At 29.4% G+C, this 17,526-nt stretch overlaps 1 protein-coding gene across 7 annotated transcripts in view; it reads right to left on the bottom strand.

The window, feature by feature from the left end:
* Positions 1-17,526, bottom strand: part of mask (multiple ankyrin repeats single KH domain) — a 39,733-nt gene that overhangs the window by 15,251 nt on the left and 6,956 nt on the right. For 6 of the 7 annotated variants that reach the window (XM_065515418.1, XM_065515420.1, XM_065515419.1 and 3 more), the window contains exons 3-10: positions 5,574-5,612; positions 4,597-4,897; positions 4,412-4,508; positions 3,572-3,731; positions 3,204-3,503; positions 830-2,923; positions 624-765; positions 26-495 (exon numbers count right to left, since the gene is read on the bottom strand). In XM_065515418.1, the coding sequence (XP_065371490.1) occupies positions 26-495; positions 624-765; positions 830-2,923; positions 3,204-3,503; positions 3,572-3,731; positions 4,412-4,508; positions 4,597-4,897; positions 5,574-5,612 (3,603 nt within the window). The remainder of the gene's footprint in view (positions 1-25; positions 496-623; positions 766-829; positions 2,924-3,203; positions 3,504-3,571; positions 3,732-4,411; positions 4,509-4,596; positions 4,898-5,573; positions 5,613-17,526) is intronic. The other variant, XM_065515425.1, reaches the window with a different exon arrangement.

Genomic DNA, 17,526 nt, shown 5'->3' with positions numbered 1-17,526 from the left:
TGTTATTTATTTCAGCTTTACTTACCAAGTTATTGTAAATGGATACCATTTGATTTTGCCTAAACAATGGTTGTTGGAGTGGAGTGGCTGCAGTTGATTGTGTTGTGGTTTTACGCAAAATTTTCCCATCTTTCTTGGAAACTGGCTTAGCTTTGGGTCTATCGCTGATTGCAGTACTCTGGGACACTTCAGAAGGTGTTGTTATACCACCAGACTTCTGTGTCGTTTTACCAGTCACAATACGTTGCTGCTGCTGAGTTTGCTGTTGTGACTGAGTCTGCTGCTGCAGCTGTTGTTGCTGAGGTGGTGGTGCCGGACCCAAAACAAATTGTGTTCCTTGTGGTAGAGTGGTAGCCAAAGTCAATGGAGTTTGTGGATTATTAGGATCGAAAAGTTCTTGCATCATTAGGGCCTGGTTGGGTGCAAAATTTAGAGGTTCTGGACTCGCTATAATAACTGGTTGCATCTCCGAACCATCACCTATAGCAGGGGCGACTAAAAATACGAATAATATTGCAAAATATTAACACTTTTAATTAACAATTTCAATAAAACGATGTTTTAATTAAAATATCTTTTGTTTATTTAAAATGTAGTTTTTAACGATTGTTTATAACACTAACCTGCCAATAGATTTTGATTCAACGTTATAGCGTCCGCACCATCACCAACATTTTGATTCTGGTTATTGACATTACCACCAGTCATATCCAAATAAGAGGCAGGCAACAAAGTAGCAGGAATATTCTTCTGATCATTTGACAACTAAAACAAATTAAATACGTTACTGGACAATTTTATTGTGGGGTTAAAATAAAAAATTAATTACCTTGTTGAAATCCTGCCTTAAAACCCGACGCCTTATAAAACGTGAATCATCATTAAAGCAGGAAAATTGTAGCTGTTGCTGCTGCTGTGTTGTGGACTGATGTTGAGTTAGTGGCTTATTGCCCAATCCATCATCACCCAAAGGCTGAGAACGTTCAATATCTTGCATTTGCTGCTGCTGTTGTTGTTCATTGTTCGAATTATTATTGTTGTTGCTGGCATTGGCAGTGTTTGGTATACTAACTTCAAATGGTTGTGGTGGCTGTTGGCGGCTTTTACGCTGATTTCCCTTAAGTTTAATTTGCTGCTGCGGCTGTTGTTGAGGAGCTTGTTGTTGTTGCTGATTTTGTTGCGGCTGTGTTAATGTTTGAGTTTGTGGCTGATGCTGCTGCGCTTGCAAAACAGGAGGAGCTGGAGGTTGTTTTTGTGGTGGCGTAAGAGGCATTATATGTGACATATCTAAATCAAAATGTTTGCGTTGTTGTAGTTGCTGTTGTTGTTGTTGCTGCTGTTGTTGATTGTTGAGATTGGCGGCAACTTGTTCATTATTATTGGCAATGACACCTGATGTGCCGCCTCCACCAACATTACCAAAACCAGCTTGCAAATGGAAAAGTCTTGATTTAGCAATTAATGCCTCTTGTTGCTGAGCACTCAACGAATTGATATCTATGGCAGCATATTCCTCATTCGAGGCTACCACTTGATTGGAGCCAACTTCTGTGGCATTGGTATTTGGTGCTTGCAGTTGCAGTTGTTCCTCCAAATACTCATTTGTGGCTCCAGTTAAAGCGGAATTATTGGTGGTGTATTGTTGATGATGGAAAACTTGTTGGTTGTTTACTCGAGCAGCTTCAGAAACTTCATGCAAACCAGGAGGAGCGCTCAACTGTTGCAATTGTAATTGCAGTTGTTGCTGCAATTGTTTCTGCTGTTGTTGCAGTTGCTTTTGCTGTTGCAGGTTTATCAAGTGTAATTGATTGGCAGCAGCATTCGAGGCAGTTGTATTATTAATACCAACGGCAGCAGCTGCGGCCGCTGCTGCAGCTGCCGATTGCAGTTCATTTTGATGATTTTGTATAAAGTGGGGATACTTAAACAACAGTTCTACTACACGGGTATGGCCACCTTTGGCCGCTTCGATTAGCATGGTACTGTTATCTTTAAGTTTGTGGAATGGATCGGCCCCAATTTTCAAAAGATATTCTACAACTGCTTGATGACCACCAGCGCAGGCCAAGGACAATGGGGTGTGGTCATTGCTACTGGTTTGTTTATTAACGTCTGCTCCTTTGGAAATGAGAAACTTGACGGTACACAAATGACCAGCACGACAGGCTTTCATTAGCGGGGTACGGCCTCCTTCCGACTCGTGTTCTAATTCGGCACCATAGCTCAACAGAACTTCAGCGGCATCGGTATGACCATTTTCACAAGCATGCGTTAAGGCTGTATCGCCCGTTTGAGTTTCTGCATGCACGTTGGCCTTGTTCTCCAAGAGAAAACGTACCAAATCGGTGTGACCTTCCTGAGCCGCTTCCATTAGGGGCGTAGAAGCTCCCAGTTCTAAATTGGCTCCATGTTTTATCAAATATTCCGCCACTTCACTAAACCCACCACAGCAGGCCAACGTCAAAGCCGTTTCTTGGGTTTCTTCGGTAGTGGCATTGATGTTGGCCCCTTTACTCAGCAATAGTGCTACCATTTCTTCGTGGCCCTCACGGGCAGCTTCCATTAGGGGGGTATAGCCTTCATCGTTTACCTCTTCGATATTGGCACCACGCTCAATTAGCAAAGTGGCCAATTCAACGTGTCCACCACAAGCGGCCAAAGTCAGTGGAGATTCAAATGAATCGGTAGGCATATTAACTTGAGCTCCAGAGTCCAGTAGTAGCCTGGCCACTTCCACATGACCATCCATCGAAGCCTCCATTAGGGCAGTATGCATTTCGTCGGTTTTATGCTCTTGGTCAGCGCCAGCTTGCAAAAGAAAACGTACCATATTCAAATGACCCTTGTAACATGCCAACGTCAGAGCACTTTCCTTGAATTCATTCGAATGTGTATTGATGCCGGCACCATGTTCCAATAAAACCTAAAGACAATTTTTCAAACAACATACAATTCAGTTCGATGCAAAAGCAAGAATGTTTATTTGTGGCTGTCATTAGCAAAAGACATCAAATAAGATCAAACGATATCACTGACATTAATTAATATTTTTAAAAGAAATCTACTCTTTAAACCAGATTATTAACTCAATCTTTAATTAGTCTAAACAGTAGACTCAAAAATATCTTAATGTCTCTAATCTCGGATTTTCATCATTTGTCAGTTGGGACAATAATTTAAACTTTTCAGATTTTCTATATTACCTTGGCTACTTCAACGTGACCAGCCGATGCTGCTTCCATTAAAGGTGTATGTCCGTTTTCGTTTTGCTCCTCGACGTTGGCACCATGTTTTAGCAGTTCTTTAACCACTTCTACATGACCACCAGCACAAGCAAACATAAGCGGGGTATTACCGGTGGCACAATGAGCATTTACATCTGCATTATGACTTAGTAAAAGTTTAACTATCTCCAAATGACCAGCAGAAGCAGCCTCCATTAAAGGAGTACAATCTTTCTGGCCCTTGTCTTCTACTTGAGCTGCAGACATGGCTAAAAGAACCTTTTGAAAAAAATCGAAAAGATTATTTTAAATTATTTGCATAAGAAAATATGTATAAACAAGTTTACCTGTGCCAATTCATAGTAACCAGCTGAGCAAGCCATAGAAAGCAAGGATTCACCGTCATCCGTAGATTCGTTAATATTAACGTTTCCCTTACCCAACAGACTACGCACAGTATTAACATCGTTATCGTTGCAGGCCGCAATTAGAGTACGAGAGAACATGCTAACGAAAAAAATAAGTTAAAAAGAAAATTTATGAAAACAAATACTAATGTTCTACGTATTCTGTTTATAATATAATTTTCATATTGTATACAATAATTTGGAATTCTAATTATGCATTAAAATGCATATGAATTTAAGAAAAATCATTTGATAAGAGTACGTTGCTTCTTTTGTCAAATAGCTCGAAATATTCAAATAAATGTTCGGGCTCCAAAACGCGTAATTCATGCCATGAGTGTAAAAAACATAATCAGTAATAATTAAAAATATGAAATATTCATACTAGGCAAAATTGACCACTAATACCATACTCGCTATATTTTTGAAATGCATACAGTTTAAAATAACTAAAGAAAATAAAAATTTTGAAAATTAATAATAAATTTTAAGTTTTGGATTGTTATTATGTTATTATAATATTATGTTTCGATCGCACTATTAATAATAATTACAAAAATATTCAATTATTATATAAGTATGAATCAAAATTACAACAAATATTAAAAGATAAAAAAAACATTTCAATGTAAATCGTAGTGGAAAACAATAAATGAGCTGTAAACTTTAAAATTTTTATTAGGCCAATGAACCATGTGTATAAGGTTACCAAATACAATACATACATACGTATAAATATTTATCTTCATCTGATTTTTAATAATCTTAAACTTTACTTACGTTTTATCACTGCTAGCACCACGCATTTTTGTAAGGGCCTGTTTAGTCTCATCGATGGCATGTGTGGCATGACGTAAAACAGGTGCTTTTTCGTTGGCTGCAAAACAAAAAGACGTAAAGAAGCATAAAGTATTTCAAGCTTGTTCTTAATTTAGCACAATATACATTCATTCGTTTCAACTTACCAGCAGCTTCAAAGAGGGCATTTAGATTTCGATTACTACGATCGTTATTGGTGTCGAGCAAGAAATCTCCACTGACCTCATTGGGATCTTGAATTTCTTCATCATCATCGTCATCGTCGATTTCTTCCTCTTCGTCTTCCTCATCATCGTCGTCGTCATCATCGTCATCCTCATTTTCGTCATCGTCATCCTCCTCGTCTTCTTCGTCTTCATCTTCGTCCTCGTCGTCACCATCATCTTCCTCTTCATGACCTTCGGCATCATGACCACAGGAATCCGGATCAGATTCTGGAATATCATCCTAAAATGGTACAAAAAAGAAAAATCAAAAACAATAAAAATCAATGTTTACACATTTCAAGTAAATCTCATAAAAATGAGGTATACGTTGAAGGCTTGTAGAACAATAAAATATACTGCCTACATTTAGGAGTTAACTAAGCAAATTAAAATATATACAAATATTTAACCAATTTTTAATTTAAATAAAAAACTTATAAAAGCTAAAAAAAAATGTAAATACAATTTTAAAAAAATGAACAGTTAATAAAATAAAAAAAAGTTCATGTTGTATCTAAGGCCAGCAAAAAAATTTTATTTTGGTTTGTTGTAGGTGTAGTTTACAGTGGTGATAGTAAAAGTAGTAGATAATATTAGCAGTAGTTGTTTTTATTAATAATATCTCATAATTTAATTTAATTTTCAACAACATATTAGTATTGGTAATTTAACAAAATTTATTTTGCTAGCTAAATGTTGTAGTTCCACATTCAGCTATTTTTTATGCATTTTTAAACGTTGTACATTTGAAAAAAAAAAACAAAAAAAAATCAAATAATAATTTAATTAAGCATTTTTAAGTTTTAGCTAATTATGGAGAAATCTTGTTTGGAAATTAAAAATGTTATAATTTAGGGGAAAATTAAAAAGAAGAGGTTATAAACTTAAAAAAATGCATAAAAATCGACGAAACTTACCAATAAATCTGGCCTTAGACACAAGCATGCCAAAAGGATCTACAAAAAGAACGGAAAAGAAAGAATAAAATAAAATTTTAACATAAAAATCAAATAAAAACTTTGGACAAAATAATAAATTATAACCAAAAACCAATAAAACAAAATGGCATTTTTTTTAAACAATTTATGGAGATTTTATGAGAAATAAAATAAAGCCAAATTGAAATGTAATTTGAAGCAGAAATTAATTGTGTTAATTTAAAGCAAGAAAATGTATTTAAAGATTTTACATATTAAATATTCCGATATATATTTTTACTATACGTAATTTTAAAGAAAAAAAATAAACAAATATAATTATTTTCTAAGCTTATTTGCTCATTTTGAATACGTTGGACTTCCTACAAGCAATCAGCATCATCTTTCTATAACTAGGAAAGTTTTCAAATATAGAAAGTGTTTAAAATTCCATGTTTTAACAGAGGTAATAAAATAACATTTCAAATAAACATTTTTAAAGTAAACTAGTACATGACATACTATTATCCTTAGGTTCGAAAGAAGAAATTTCATTTTAGAAATAAAACTAAATTGTATCTCTTAATTATTCCGTTAATGAATTAATTCATAGGTTTAATAAATTTGTACTTTAAATGTATTAAATTCATTCCATTGAGAATTCACTTTTTATAGAATTAATCCTCATTGAATCATTCAAAATTTCTTGAATTAAAATCCATTATAAAATAGCTTTAAAAATGTATTGAATGAATCAATTTTCCTTCAATTCAAATCTATTACGAAAAGGCTTATGTAATTAAGTTATGTTAATTAATTCGTATCCCTGCTCTTATCCAACATTTCTCAGATATTTACTGACTGTTATGTTAAACTTTACACAAATTTTTTTATTTAATTATAAAAGTATTTGCTATAAATTAAAAGCAAAACAATTAAAAAATTAAATTAAAATGACACTTGGAAATTTAACAAAGTGGCCAACAACAAATGAACACCGTCTTTGACCACCACAATCTTTTACATACTTGTAGTAAAACATATGGCATTCAGAGAGTAAAGGAGAAAAACAAGGACAAATTCAGATAAAAAGTGGGGGAAATGTAAATAAATGTAATAAAATTAAAATATAGGGTTGTTTAAAAAAGGTAATTACAAAATCTCTTGTTTTTGTATTTTCATATAAATGACTTTATGAATATCGGCTGGGATGAATGGTTATACCAAAAGTTTACTATAAGATAAATATTAAAAAAAAAATGTTGGTGAAAAATCGACAAAAACTTTATGGGGTCAGAAATGAAAAATATAGAAACTAAAATCGGAATGACGATACAGAAATTTATGGGGTCACAAATGAAAAATATAGAAATTAAAAACGGAAGGAAACCACTCATGGTGAAGGGTATAATAAAAACTAACAAATGTTTTATACAAATATTACAGCTATGGGTATATTGTGAATATTTGTATTCCAAATATTTGCAAAACCTTAATTTTTTTGAATTTTATTATACGCTTAGTCGCAAAACTCTACATAAGATATTGACATTTCCTTTAATTTGAAAATCTTTGACAATTACCACTTGTAAATATTTATCGTGTTATACTTTACATCACTGCTATAAAATAGTTTAAAAAATTATAGTTACTGTCACATATAAAGCGTTGCAAAAATCTGTCAAAATCTATAGTCCAAACTATAATTAGGAACTATAAAAGGTTTGAAAGAAATGAAAGTTTACCACGAACAAGACGTGCATTAAAATGTGATGAAATATTAATGGAAATCAAATGATATTGACGTGCATTTAAGTTTGAAAATTTGTATAAAATCTTATCGTGTAAAATGGTTTTACAGCTAACTCAAGTCGTCTCACAAATATTTGTTTTTATTTTAGTGGAAATTTCTCTCTTAATTATTTTTTTACTTATATTGCGTAAATATGTAGTACCTACTATATACGCTATGATTCCATAATTGAACGATTAAAGAAGTACATTTGTATTTATAAAATATACAAAAGCACGTATTCACCTTTGAAATATTTCTTCTGGCAACACTCTTACAAAAAAGTAACAGTAAAAATTGCAATTGATGACAATTCTGTCATCAATTGTGTGCAGTGATTTCCGATCGATACCGACTCGAAATGTTTAAAACTCAAAAAAAAGTATTAATCCCTAGAAAATAGAACATTTAAAATATGTGTTTTTTAGGTGTTTTTTCAAGTATGTACATACAATCTGATATATTAGGTTATGTGGTGCTGATGGAACTTATACTAAAAGTTTTAACAACACTGATTGAAGAAATGCGGCTTCTCAAAAATAAAACTAGCAAAGCTACAAATAAAAGCACAAATAACTTAAATCAGTAGTGTAGTTATTATTGGTTTTTTTCACATTGTCATGTACAAATATTTAACAACAACAAAAAAATCATACACATCAACAACGTTCAGTTCATACATATTTTAATTTTCATAATTCGATTTTTTTCCATCAGAAACTGCTTCCCCATTCGTTATTCTTGATTTGTACCTGATGTTTGTTTGTGCTGATGTTTGTAACGCCCAAAACTATTAGTCTAACACCCACCTTAAAGTTTACCGATCTCTTCAGAATCACTTTTTTAAGTAGATTGGCTCCCTATCCATGTGAATTTGTGCGAAGAGTACAGGTTGCAATTTTCAAGATATTTCGATACAATTAAACACATGAATCATTTTCAATCCAAGGACGAAGCCTATTAAAACTGTTAAAAATCTGTCCATTATTTCACCTATTGTCCATAAATTCTTGATTTGTATAGAAATAAGTTTTATTACAAATAAATCAGAACTAAAAATGGTGTGCAGATCGATTCATAATTGGTTAAAGCTCCATATATATAAGTCCAATTTCCTAAAATTACTTTAACGACCATAAAACTCTTAAAAATTTTCGTATCCGAAAAAAATTCAACACAAATAAATTTCATATAGGAACATATCCACGACCTAATTTCATTGTGATCGGTCCATAATTGCTAAATTAAACAGAAATAAGTTTCATATAGAAATAAATCACATGATCTAATATATCGGTACGAAATTGGTCATAGTTTCCATATAAGGCCTACATCCGAAAATAAATTATAGAAGTTTTAGAAAAATAATGTTTTTGCTCAATTATTCAGTGTTGGGTATTATATGGTCGGGCTTACTTTCTTACTTGTTTGGTTTTATGTTCGTTCGGTTAATTCTCTGTTCGACCAAAGTGAATATACAGTCATTTGTACATACAAGTGATGATGATAATTATTTGTGGTAGTAGCCAGCCGCACGTTGATGATGGTGTTGTGTGAGAGTGTAATGTAACATTTATGAGAATTTGTATTCGCATATTTGGTTTTTAAATGTGAATTTTAAGAATTAAATTATGAATCATACTTAATTGATTAAATTTAGAGCGTGTATTTTTGTTGCTTCGGCTTATTTGTCGAAGTTGTTGTTGTCGAATTCTTACCAACAAAACTAAAGTACTTGACCTTTTTTAACAGAACACAAATAGAAATGTTAACCTTAACAAATATAACACGACAGAAAAATGCAGGATTTTAAGCAAATGTTTTTTATTTATAATTTCAGGGAAATTGTATTTTGTGAAATATAAATGTGATATAAGTTGTGTTCGCGTACCTGGTAATTTGTACAAATTATTATTGGAAGTTACGGGATTGCGTTCGTATACTTTTAAATACTTGTAACGAGAGAGCAAGAAAATTTTAAAAGAGACATTTCGTTGATAGAGAACTTGATATTTGTTACTGGATAAAACGAATCGTTTTGAAACTGAAAAAGGTTGAATAAATATCATTTTGAATATTGTTAAAAATTGCCATTTGATATTTGTCATCTGGTCTGTGTTTTTGGAGGAATAAATAAATGGGTGAGATTAAGCAAGCTACGACTACCTCGAATCTTGTTACATATTTTTTTTGTATCTAAATCTGGATTATTAAGTCTTTAACATGGACAATATGGATATCTAATGATAGATAATTCCAATAATTTTTCAACATAAATTGTTTTCATTTTCAATCTTTATCTTTAATTAAACTTAGGAGAAGGATATAAAAGGTTCATTACTTGTTTTTATTATTTCATATTTACTTCGCCTTATTTGTATTGTAATTTCAATTTCAATTGTAATTAATATATTTTTTTATACAATTCAATTCATTTTGAAACTGTGCATTCTTTTACATTTTTTTACTATTGAGAAACTACATATATGCACTTATAAAATTGTTGCTAATTGTAAAATTCATAAAAATAGAATCAAACCCCGATATCAAAGATTGCCAGTCATCACAATTTATTAATTTTAATTAGCTAATTTTAAAAGAATTAAAATTTTAATTAATTACATTTATTTTTAAGAAATAAAATCATTATTATTACGTTTTAGAAATAGAAATATCCTTTATTGTTCTGTTGATTTATAATTGTTCAAATTTATTTTCACTCAAAAGGTTTCAGTGAGTCACTTTACTACTTATAAAGTCATCATAAATTTAATGTACAAATAAAAGTTTAACAAAGAAGGATTTCTTGCTATTCATGCATTCAATTCATTCATATAACAAACTGCTGATACTTCTTCAGTGTCATTGAATGAAAGACAACAATTTAATAAAAGTAGCAATTTAAATAAAACAATTTTATTGCATAAAATAATCAAAGTTTAGACTACAACACTATACTCTTTCGTTTTCTTTTTCGTTTATTTCGTTTATTTTTCAATCTTTATCCCATGATTCTCTTTCTACTCGACTGCTGTGCACAACTTTTTCTGGTTCGTTTTTTTTTGTTTGTCTTTTAAACAAATAATTTTTTACGAAACTCAGTTTATTTATAATATTTTTTAGCACAAAAAATAATAATAAAAAAAATATGTACCCGACCCGTACGTCGGAATGTTTGTTAGTGCTTGTGCGGGTATAAAACTCGTAAAACGTAGTAAACTAAAAACTCAAACCGAAAAAAAGTTTATAGGGTGTAATGAACTAAATATTGTTATTGTTATTTTTGTTTAATTTGTGTTGCTGTTGTTTATGGTAGGGTTTGAGTAAATTTTATTGAATAGAACTTTAAAGAATTAATTCTTTTTAAAAAAGAATATTTTTTTAAGTTATTTTCTAAAATTCAATGAATGACGTTTAAGTTCTCTGCTTAAGTTCATATCGCTATATTACGTGGGATAATCGCACATTTGCTAAAAGATCTATTTAAAAAAAAAACTTATTATTAAAGAATACACTTATTTATAATTCCTGCATAACGTCACATTTCTCAAATTCTCACTTTCAGACTAAGGTGTGTGTGTGTTTACATTTGTCTGTTCGTGTCATTCATTTCTCACTCTTTCAAAGTGGACTTCAATCGCGTTTTATTTAAATTTATTTTGTTTGTTTTATAATTTATTTAAACAAAATGTCCGTTGAAAATATTATTAACATAAAAATGGTCATTGGACGAAAGCAAGGTAAATTTAATTTCATTCAATGTGTGTATTTGAAGAGAGCTTTTTTCCAAGTATAATTGCACATATACACTACAAACATTCATATAATGATAGATTGTTTATTTCTCTTTTGCTGTGTGTGTTTTTTTTTATTTTTTTTTTTATTTTAATTGTCAAAACCATCCGAAAATGCTAAAATTTTGTTGTTGCTTTTTATTCTTTTTGGCAACATTTTATAACAATTTAAAGATAATTGTTGTTTTTGTTTGTTCATCGTTTTTTTTTAAAGAGAAAACGAATGCGCATTGAATTCGAAAATAAATTTAAAATAACAACAATAAAAAACTAAACGTTAAACAACCAGAAGAAAACTTGTAGTAGGATAATTTTTTTTTGTTTTTTTTTTTTTTGATATTTTGTTGCAAAAAATGGCAATAAACTGATTAAAAAAAGAAAGCTAAAAAATATTACTAAAAACACGTAAAGATTAGCAAAAATATTAATAAAACATTTGTATATTTTTAAAAGAATTTTTAAAATTTTGTTTATTAATGTAATTTATTACATTTAGTTTCTATGTTGAGATATTTCAATTAATGGCAAAATGCCCTTTTATTGTACTAGAGTACTTAGGGGGATTTTCTCACGAATACATTGAAAAATATGCCTTTTTACCATAACTCCAAAACAACAAATTATGACATCTACAAATTTTCCAAAAAATACAACTTATTTGTAATAATTAAGTGCTAGTTTTTTACTTGAAACAAATTCAGACGGGCTTTAATCATTTGCCGTATTTTTCACTAATGGATTTCGAACTGTCAATTTTGTTAGCATTATCTTACAGTTCGAAATTCGGTTTAATTGACCAATGATGCTCAGTTATACAATATGTGAAAAACAAACATTTTAGTTTAAGCTAGGTTTAAACAAAGAATTTAGATTTGATTTCTAGTTTAAATTTCAACTAGGGTTTTTAATTTCCCGACCTTTTTGATTCCCGGGAATAGGAAAATTTTGTTCTGCATTCCCGGGTACCCGGCTATTCCCGAAATATATAATGATACTGTAAATTAGGAATAATATAGCGAAATTTCATATATAAACTTAGTGTTATAATTATTAAATATCAGAGCTTCTAATTAATTAATAAAATTTGAGCTTAATTCACTAAAATCTTAATCCGTTGTCAGCCTTTCATTCCATAAATCCATTCCTAATATTTAATTTTTTAGATTCATTCCAAAGCCTTTGTTTAAACTGAATTAATTTTAAAGTTAATTAATAACAGAATTTATTCAAACTTTGAATGATTAAATTTTTGTAAAATCAAATGATGGTCTTAAACCTTTTTGTACTAGATTTTAATTGAAGAAAAATTTAGTCATTTAATCAATTTTTGAAGCTATTTTGTTATGGATTTGAAGAAGAAACTTAAAGAAATTAGAATGATTCAATAAGAAATAAATTCTATAAATAAAATGAATTCTCTTTTTAAATTTTCATACGAAAAACACCAAATAAATAATAATAAGCGGTCTATTATTGCCAAGATATAAGCAAACAACTGGGAATTCCCGGGATAAAAACCCTAACTTCAACTCGTCGCAACTTTTGAGCTATGCTTATTAGTTTGTCATAAAATAACACTTTTTTTGCTTGTAAAACAACAAGAATTTGTTTAAACTAAAAAAATATTTTACGACAATACGACCTAATAGCAGACCGTTAGAATCCCCTAAATATAAATAAAATACTATAAAAAATGAAATCCTATACAAATTTAATATTCAAACTTGACGGGTGTTCAAGAGGATAAATGAAAATTTGTACTTTTTCTTTTAATGGTACTTTTTTAATATATTAAATTAGTTTATATACATTAAAAAATAGGCGACTCAATGGTATTATGATACCAAAAAAAGAGAACTAAACCAAACAACGATAGTCCTGAATACAAATTCAAAAGGGATATTCAATGGTACTATTTCTTTATTGCAGTGGTACTTTTTGAAGTTTAATTGTCTGGAAATACTAGTATGATAAATATTTTTGAATGAGTTTGTTTCATTATTTATTAACAGAAATCCTTGCCTAGCCTGCGAAAAGTTCCCTGCTTTATCATCTGAAGCAATTATTGTAATACAATTTAAAAAATTTTAAGAAATCTTAATATATTTTTACATCGATTTGTTTTTAGTGAAATTGGATGAAAAAAGTTTGTTTTTCATTTAAAAATTTAAATTTTTGTTTTTAGAGAAATTGGATGAAAAAAGTTTGTTTTTCATTTAAAATTTTAAATTTTTTTTACTGATAATAGATTAAAAGTAAAAAACCGAAGAATAATAGTCGGTTTCGGTTTTAGGTCTGAAACCGCGATTTCGGTTAAAATCGAACACGAAAATCTACAATATTGTATCTTAAACCACAACCAGCAGTTGAAAATGGGCTGAAACTAGCTATTTAAAACCTACTGTAATTTTACTTTGTAATTTAAAATAAGCGTTTATAAATTATGTACATATAAATATAATATATTATGTATTTTTAATAATTTTAACTAATAATATAATTTTATTCAAATGACATAGCATTTATAATTAATAGCTTTAATTAAAGATGACAACAACGAAAATGGCAATTTTTTATGGTTTCCCCCCAGCTATGCATAACCTATTATTATTGAAAAATTATCTTAATTTAGAGTTTGATTAAAGCTAAATTTGTAGGTGTCATGCAGCACCACTCCCTTTATATGGTGGACTTTTTGTCAAATCCATCTTGTATCTTCATCTTGAACAGAAAAGTGTTTTTCGAGGATGGTTTTTAATTATCTATTAGTTTTCTTAGATATTTTACAATAATACATGAGTTTCATGTTTTTAGAAATTACATTACATATAAAAATCTTTCTCCTTTAAAATTGCATTATTTATTTATTTTATTTGTTTATTTCATCATAACCTAGCCTGTTATAGGCCATAATCGGTCACAAATTTCTACTTAAAATTTTTCTTATGATAAAATTATCTTTCGCTTTTGAAAAGTTTCGATATTCGGCCGAATTTTGTCCGAACTGTGGACGAAACAGGACTTTTGCCCTAAACCGAAACCGATACCGAACTTAATACATAAATACAATAAAAAAAACTTTATAAAACTACGTTTTTCCTTTTACTAAATGTAGAATCAATAATATAATTTGAAAATAAATTAAAGAAATATGGATTTATTAAATTAAATTTGAAAATGAGCTACATATATTTTTTATACAGAAAGTCAAATTACCCAAACAAATTTTTTTTTTTAATTTCAAATGTATTAGCAAAAATAACACTCATATGATATGTATGCGTGATTTTGAGAATTTTCTCAATTTTCCTTTCTATGTGTTTTTGAATATGTTTGCTCATTTTGATAATACATATTGAGCATAGAGCAAGAAAGGATGGAAATGATACTCAGCTGTCAAAATCCTAAGCGATGAAAATTTATTAGTAAAATAAACAGGATGAAAATAAAAAAATTTTGTTCGAGATTTTTTTTGTAGTTTCTGTCGTTGTGTGTGTGTGTTGTAGTAAGTTTTGCATATCTATAAAATAGGTATGAAATCAAATATACTTATACAAAACGAAAAACTAAAAATGAAAAACAGCAACAATAAAAAATAGCTTTTAAGGCCATTCATGGCAAAATAAAAATCTAAAAAAAAATTAATTGGAATTTCTGATGTACTCGTCATCACAATTGTCTGTGATGTCAACGTTACAATGATGATGATGATAGTGATGGTGGTAAATTTTATCAAATGTTCTATTTGTCTGTCAAAATAAAACAAAATAAACTATTAAAGAGTAGACCCGACAAAAATTTTAATTTTGTTGATGTCGACAATTTCATATGTATGTGGTTCTGTTGTTGACGACAATATTTGTTTATTTAATATTAAAAACACCATAAAATATGTCTAGCTCTGTTTTGTTTTCTTTCTATTTTCAGTGGTAATGGTCTGAATGACTAAACCGACACATTTTTATGAATATTGACCGAATTTCTAATATCCTACATTAATGTTCGTTGAATAAAATGTGGATTTTTTGTTAAAGAAATATTGTTAAATAAAAATAATCGGTCTTGCTCTCTACATAGGTATTTATTTTTTATTTAATTTTGCTATGTTTTATAGTAAGTAAACATAATTAGTTATCTCTGCTTTAGAGTAAGATACCTTTGTTTTGTGTTGTAGTCTCTTTTGTGTCTTCTTTGCTGTACGTATTTTGTTTTTTAATTTCATACTAATGTACATTTAGGTATAAACTCACTAGTACAAGTACGTACTTTGCCATTTTTTCTTGTTTTTTTTATGTGTATTCTTCTTCTATTTCGTTATTATCGTTCGTTGTATTCGTTGAAACATCATTGAGAATGTTTAAGCCAAAAACCCATAAAATAAAAGCAAATATAAGTGTATTTTTGCTGTTTTGTTTTAAATAAGGAAAACACAGCAAAATATAAACGAAAAGAAGAGTAATAATTGGAATAACACGAAAACACGTTGTTTGATTGCTTTATGGTCTATCAATATTTTTATTTTAGTATGTTTTTACTTTTTCTTTTTTGTTTGATGTTTTTTCTCTTTATAAAATATACATACATGTATGTACATATGTATGTTTTTAGGTACTTTTTAAAAATTTTATATACCTACCTAGACAAATTATTGTTTAAATAATTTTCTTGTACAAACATCTGTCTTATAAAATAACCTTCAATAATTTACAAGTGATTTTAAAAAATCTAAAAAGAATAAATAAAGAGAAGAGAATGATAGGGATAGTGAGAGGGAAGAAATGAAAGAGATTATAAGAAAGTGTGATAAAATATTATGTTTAGCATGGTCGCAAACCTTTATTTATTCTAATAATGCCGAAAGCCCATTGAGGCGAAATAAATGATTAGCTTAAATCATGTGTCTACATGTTTCGCTACACATTTAGCATACGAGTCAAATATCTTAAAACAACTGACTCAAAAAAGGTTTAGAATTGTCAACGAAACATTGTATTATATTCATTATGTGGCAAAAAAAAAAAAGATTTTGAGGCCCAAAATAAAAAATATTGAGTATCGGTTTCGAATTAGGCCAAAAATCGGCTTAATACAAAAATTTAACCGAATACCGAAACTTTTATTTTCTTTATAAAAGTAGAGTATGGTTCTTAACATAAATACATATGTATATGTATTTGAGGATCGACCTAAATATTCCTGGTTGAAAACAATATTTGGTAATATGTTGTTGTTGTAGCATCAGTGATTGCTGAGTTGACAGCCCATGGTCGAGTGAGGGTACGTAGAACCGGCTGTCGTGGAAATGTTTGGTAATACCTATGTAATGAAAAGAGGTACAATAGACAAAAAAGGTAGAACTAATTTTAGGCCGTTTCAACAAAAACTATTTTTATAATTCTTAAAGTGAAATATAAATTCTAATGATCCAAAACATTTTTGAAATTTTTTTTACAGTTTTTTAATGGTAAATCAATTTTATTCAAGGTTGGGTAACGATTCAATGGCGATATAAGACAACGGTAAAGCTACTTTGGATTATTTCAGTAAAGGTGTTTTTTTTATTTTTTAATTGCACTTCAAGTTGACTTATTTATTTTATGAGGTTTGGAATATAAGGGCCTGGCTCACTAAATGCGAACGAACATAAATTTGAATTTTTTTATTGTTTTCAATATAAAATGAGAAAGAAAATGTTCCTTCGCATTTAGTGAGCCAGGCCCTAAATTTTAGTTAATCCAAAAAGTATTGGTTTAACAAAATGTGAACAGTATTAAAAATTTATTGATGAAACCCATAAAAATATATAATTATTTGATATGATGTGTAAAACCTGCTTATAAGACTTAAGTGGAGACGAACCATTTGATTAAGCATCAGCATTTATGTGGACTGTGAATTATAAATTTTTCAATTGATAAAATAATGTTTCATATTTAGAACCTTATCCAATGCACGATATTTTTGAAATTTTTATTTGTTTATTTTACGCTACCTTATTACTTAAAGCTGTTTCATATCTGTATTATCCTGTGACCTTGGTATATTTAATGATTTGTGCGAGTCTATAATTATTAAACATTATAATATGATTGTGGTGTATAATACATATTTATTTTATGGTACATTCGAAGTTTTTTTTTTATTGAAAATATAAATAAAAACAACACTATAACATAGCATGTAATACAAATTTTGAATTTAGAAATTCGGTCTGAATTTCTATGGCGTTATATACGCCTATGGAAAGATCTTTAAAATGTCTATCCATTATCTATCAATATTGTCTATGTTAATGACTTAGTAACGAATATATATGTCAAGAATAGGTAGTATTGGTTTGTTTATATCTCAGCAATTTGAGGGTTGA

Source organism: Calliphora vicina, chromosome 1 (assembly GCF_958450345.1).
Source record: "Calliphora vicina chromosome 1, idCalVici1.1, whole genome shotgun sequence".
NCBI lineage: Eukaryota > Metazoa > Arthropoda > Insecta > Diptera > Calliphoridae > Calliphora > Calliphora vicina.
The sequence above is the reverse complement of the archived record's forward strand: the minus strand, read 5'-3'. Positions and strand labels throughout refer to the sequence as shown.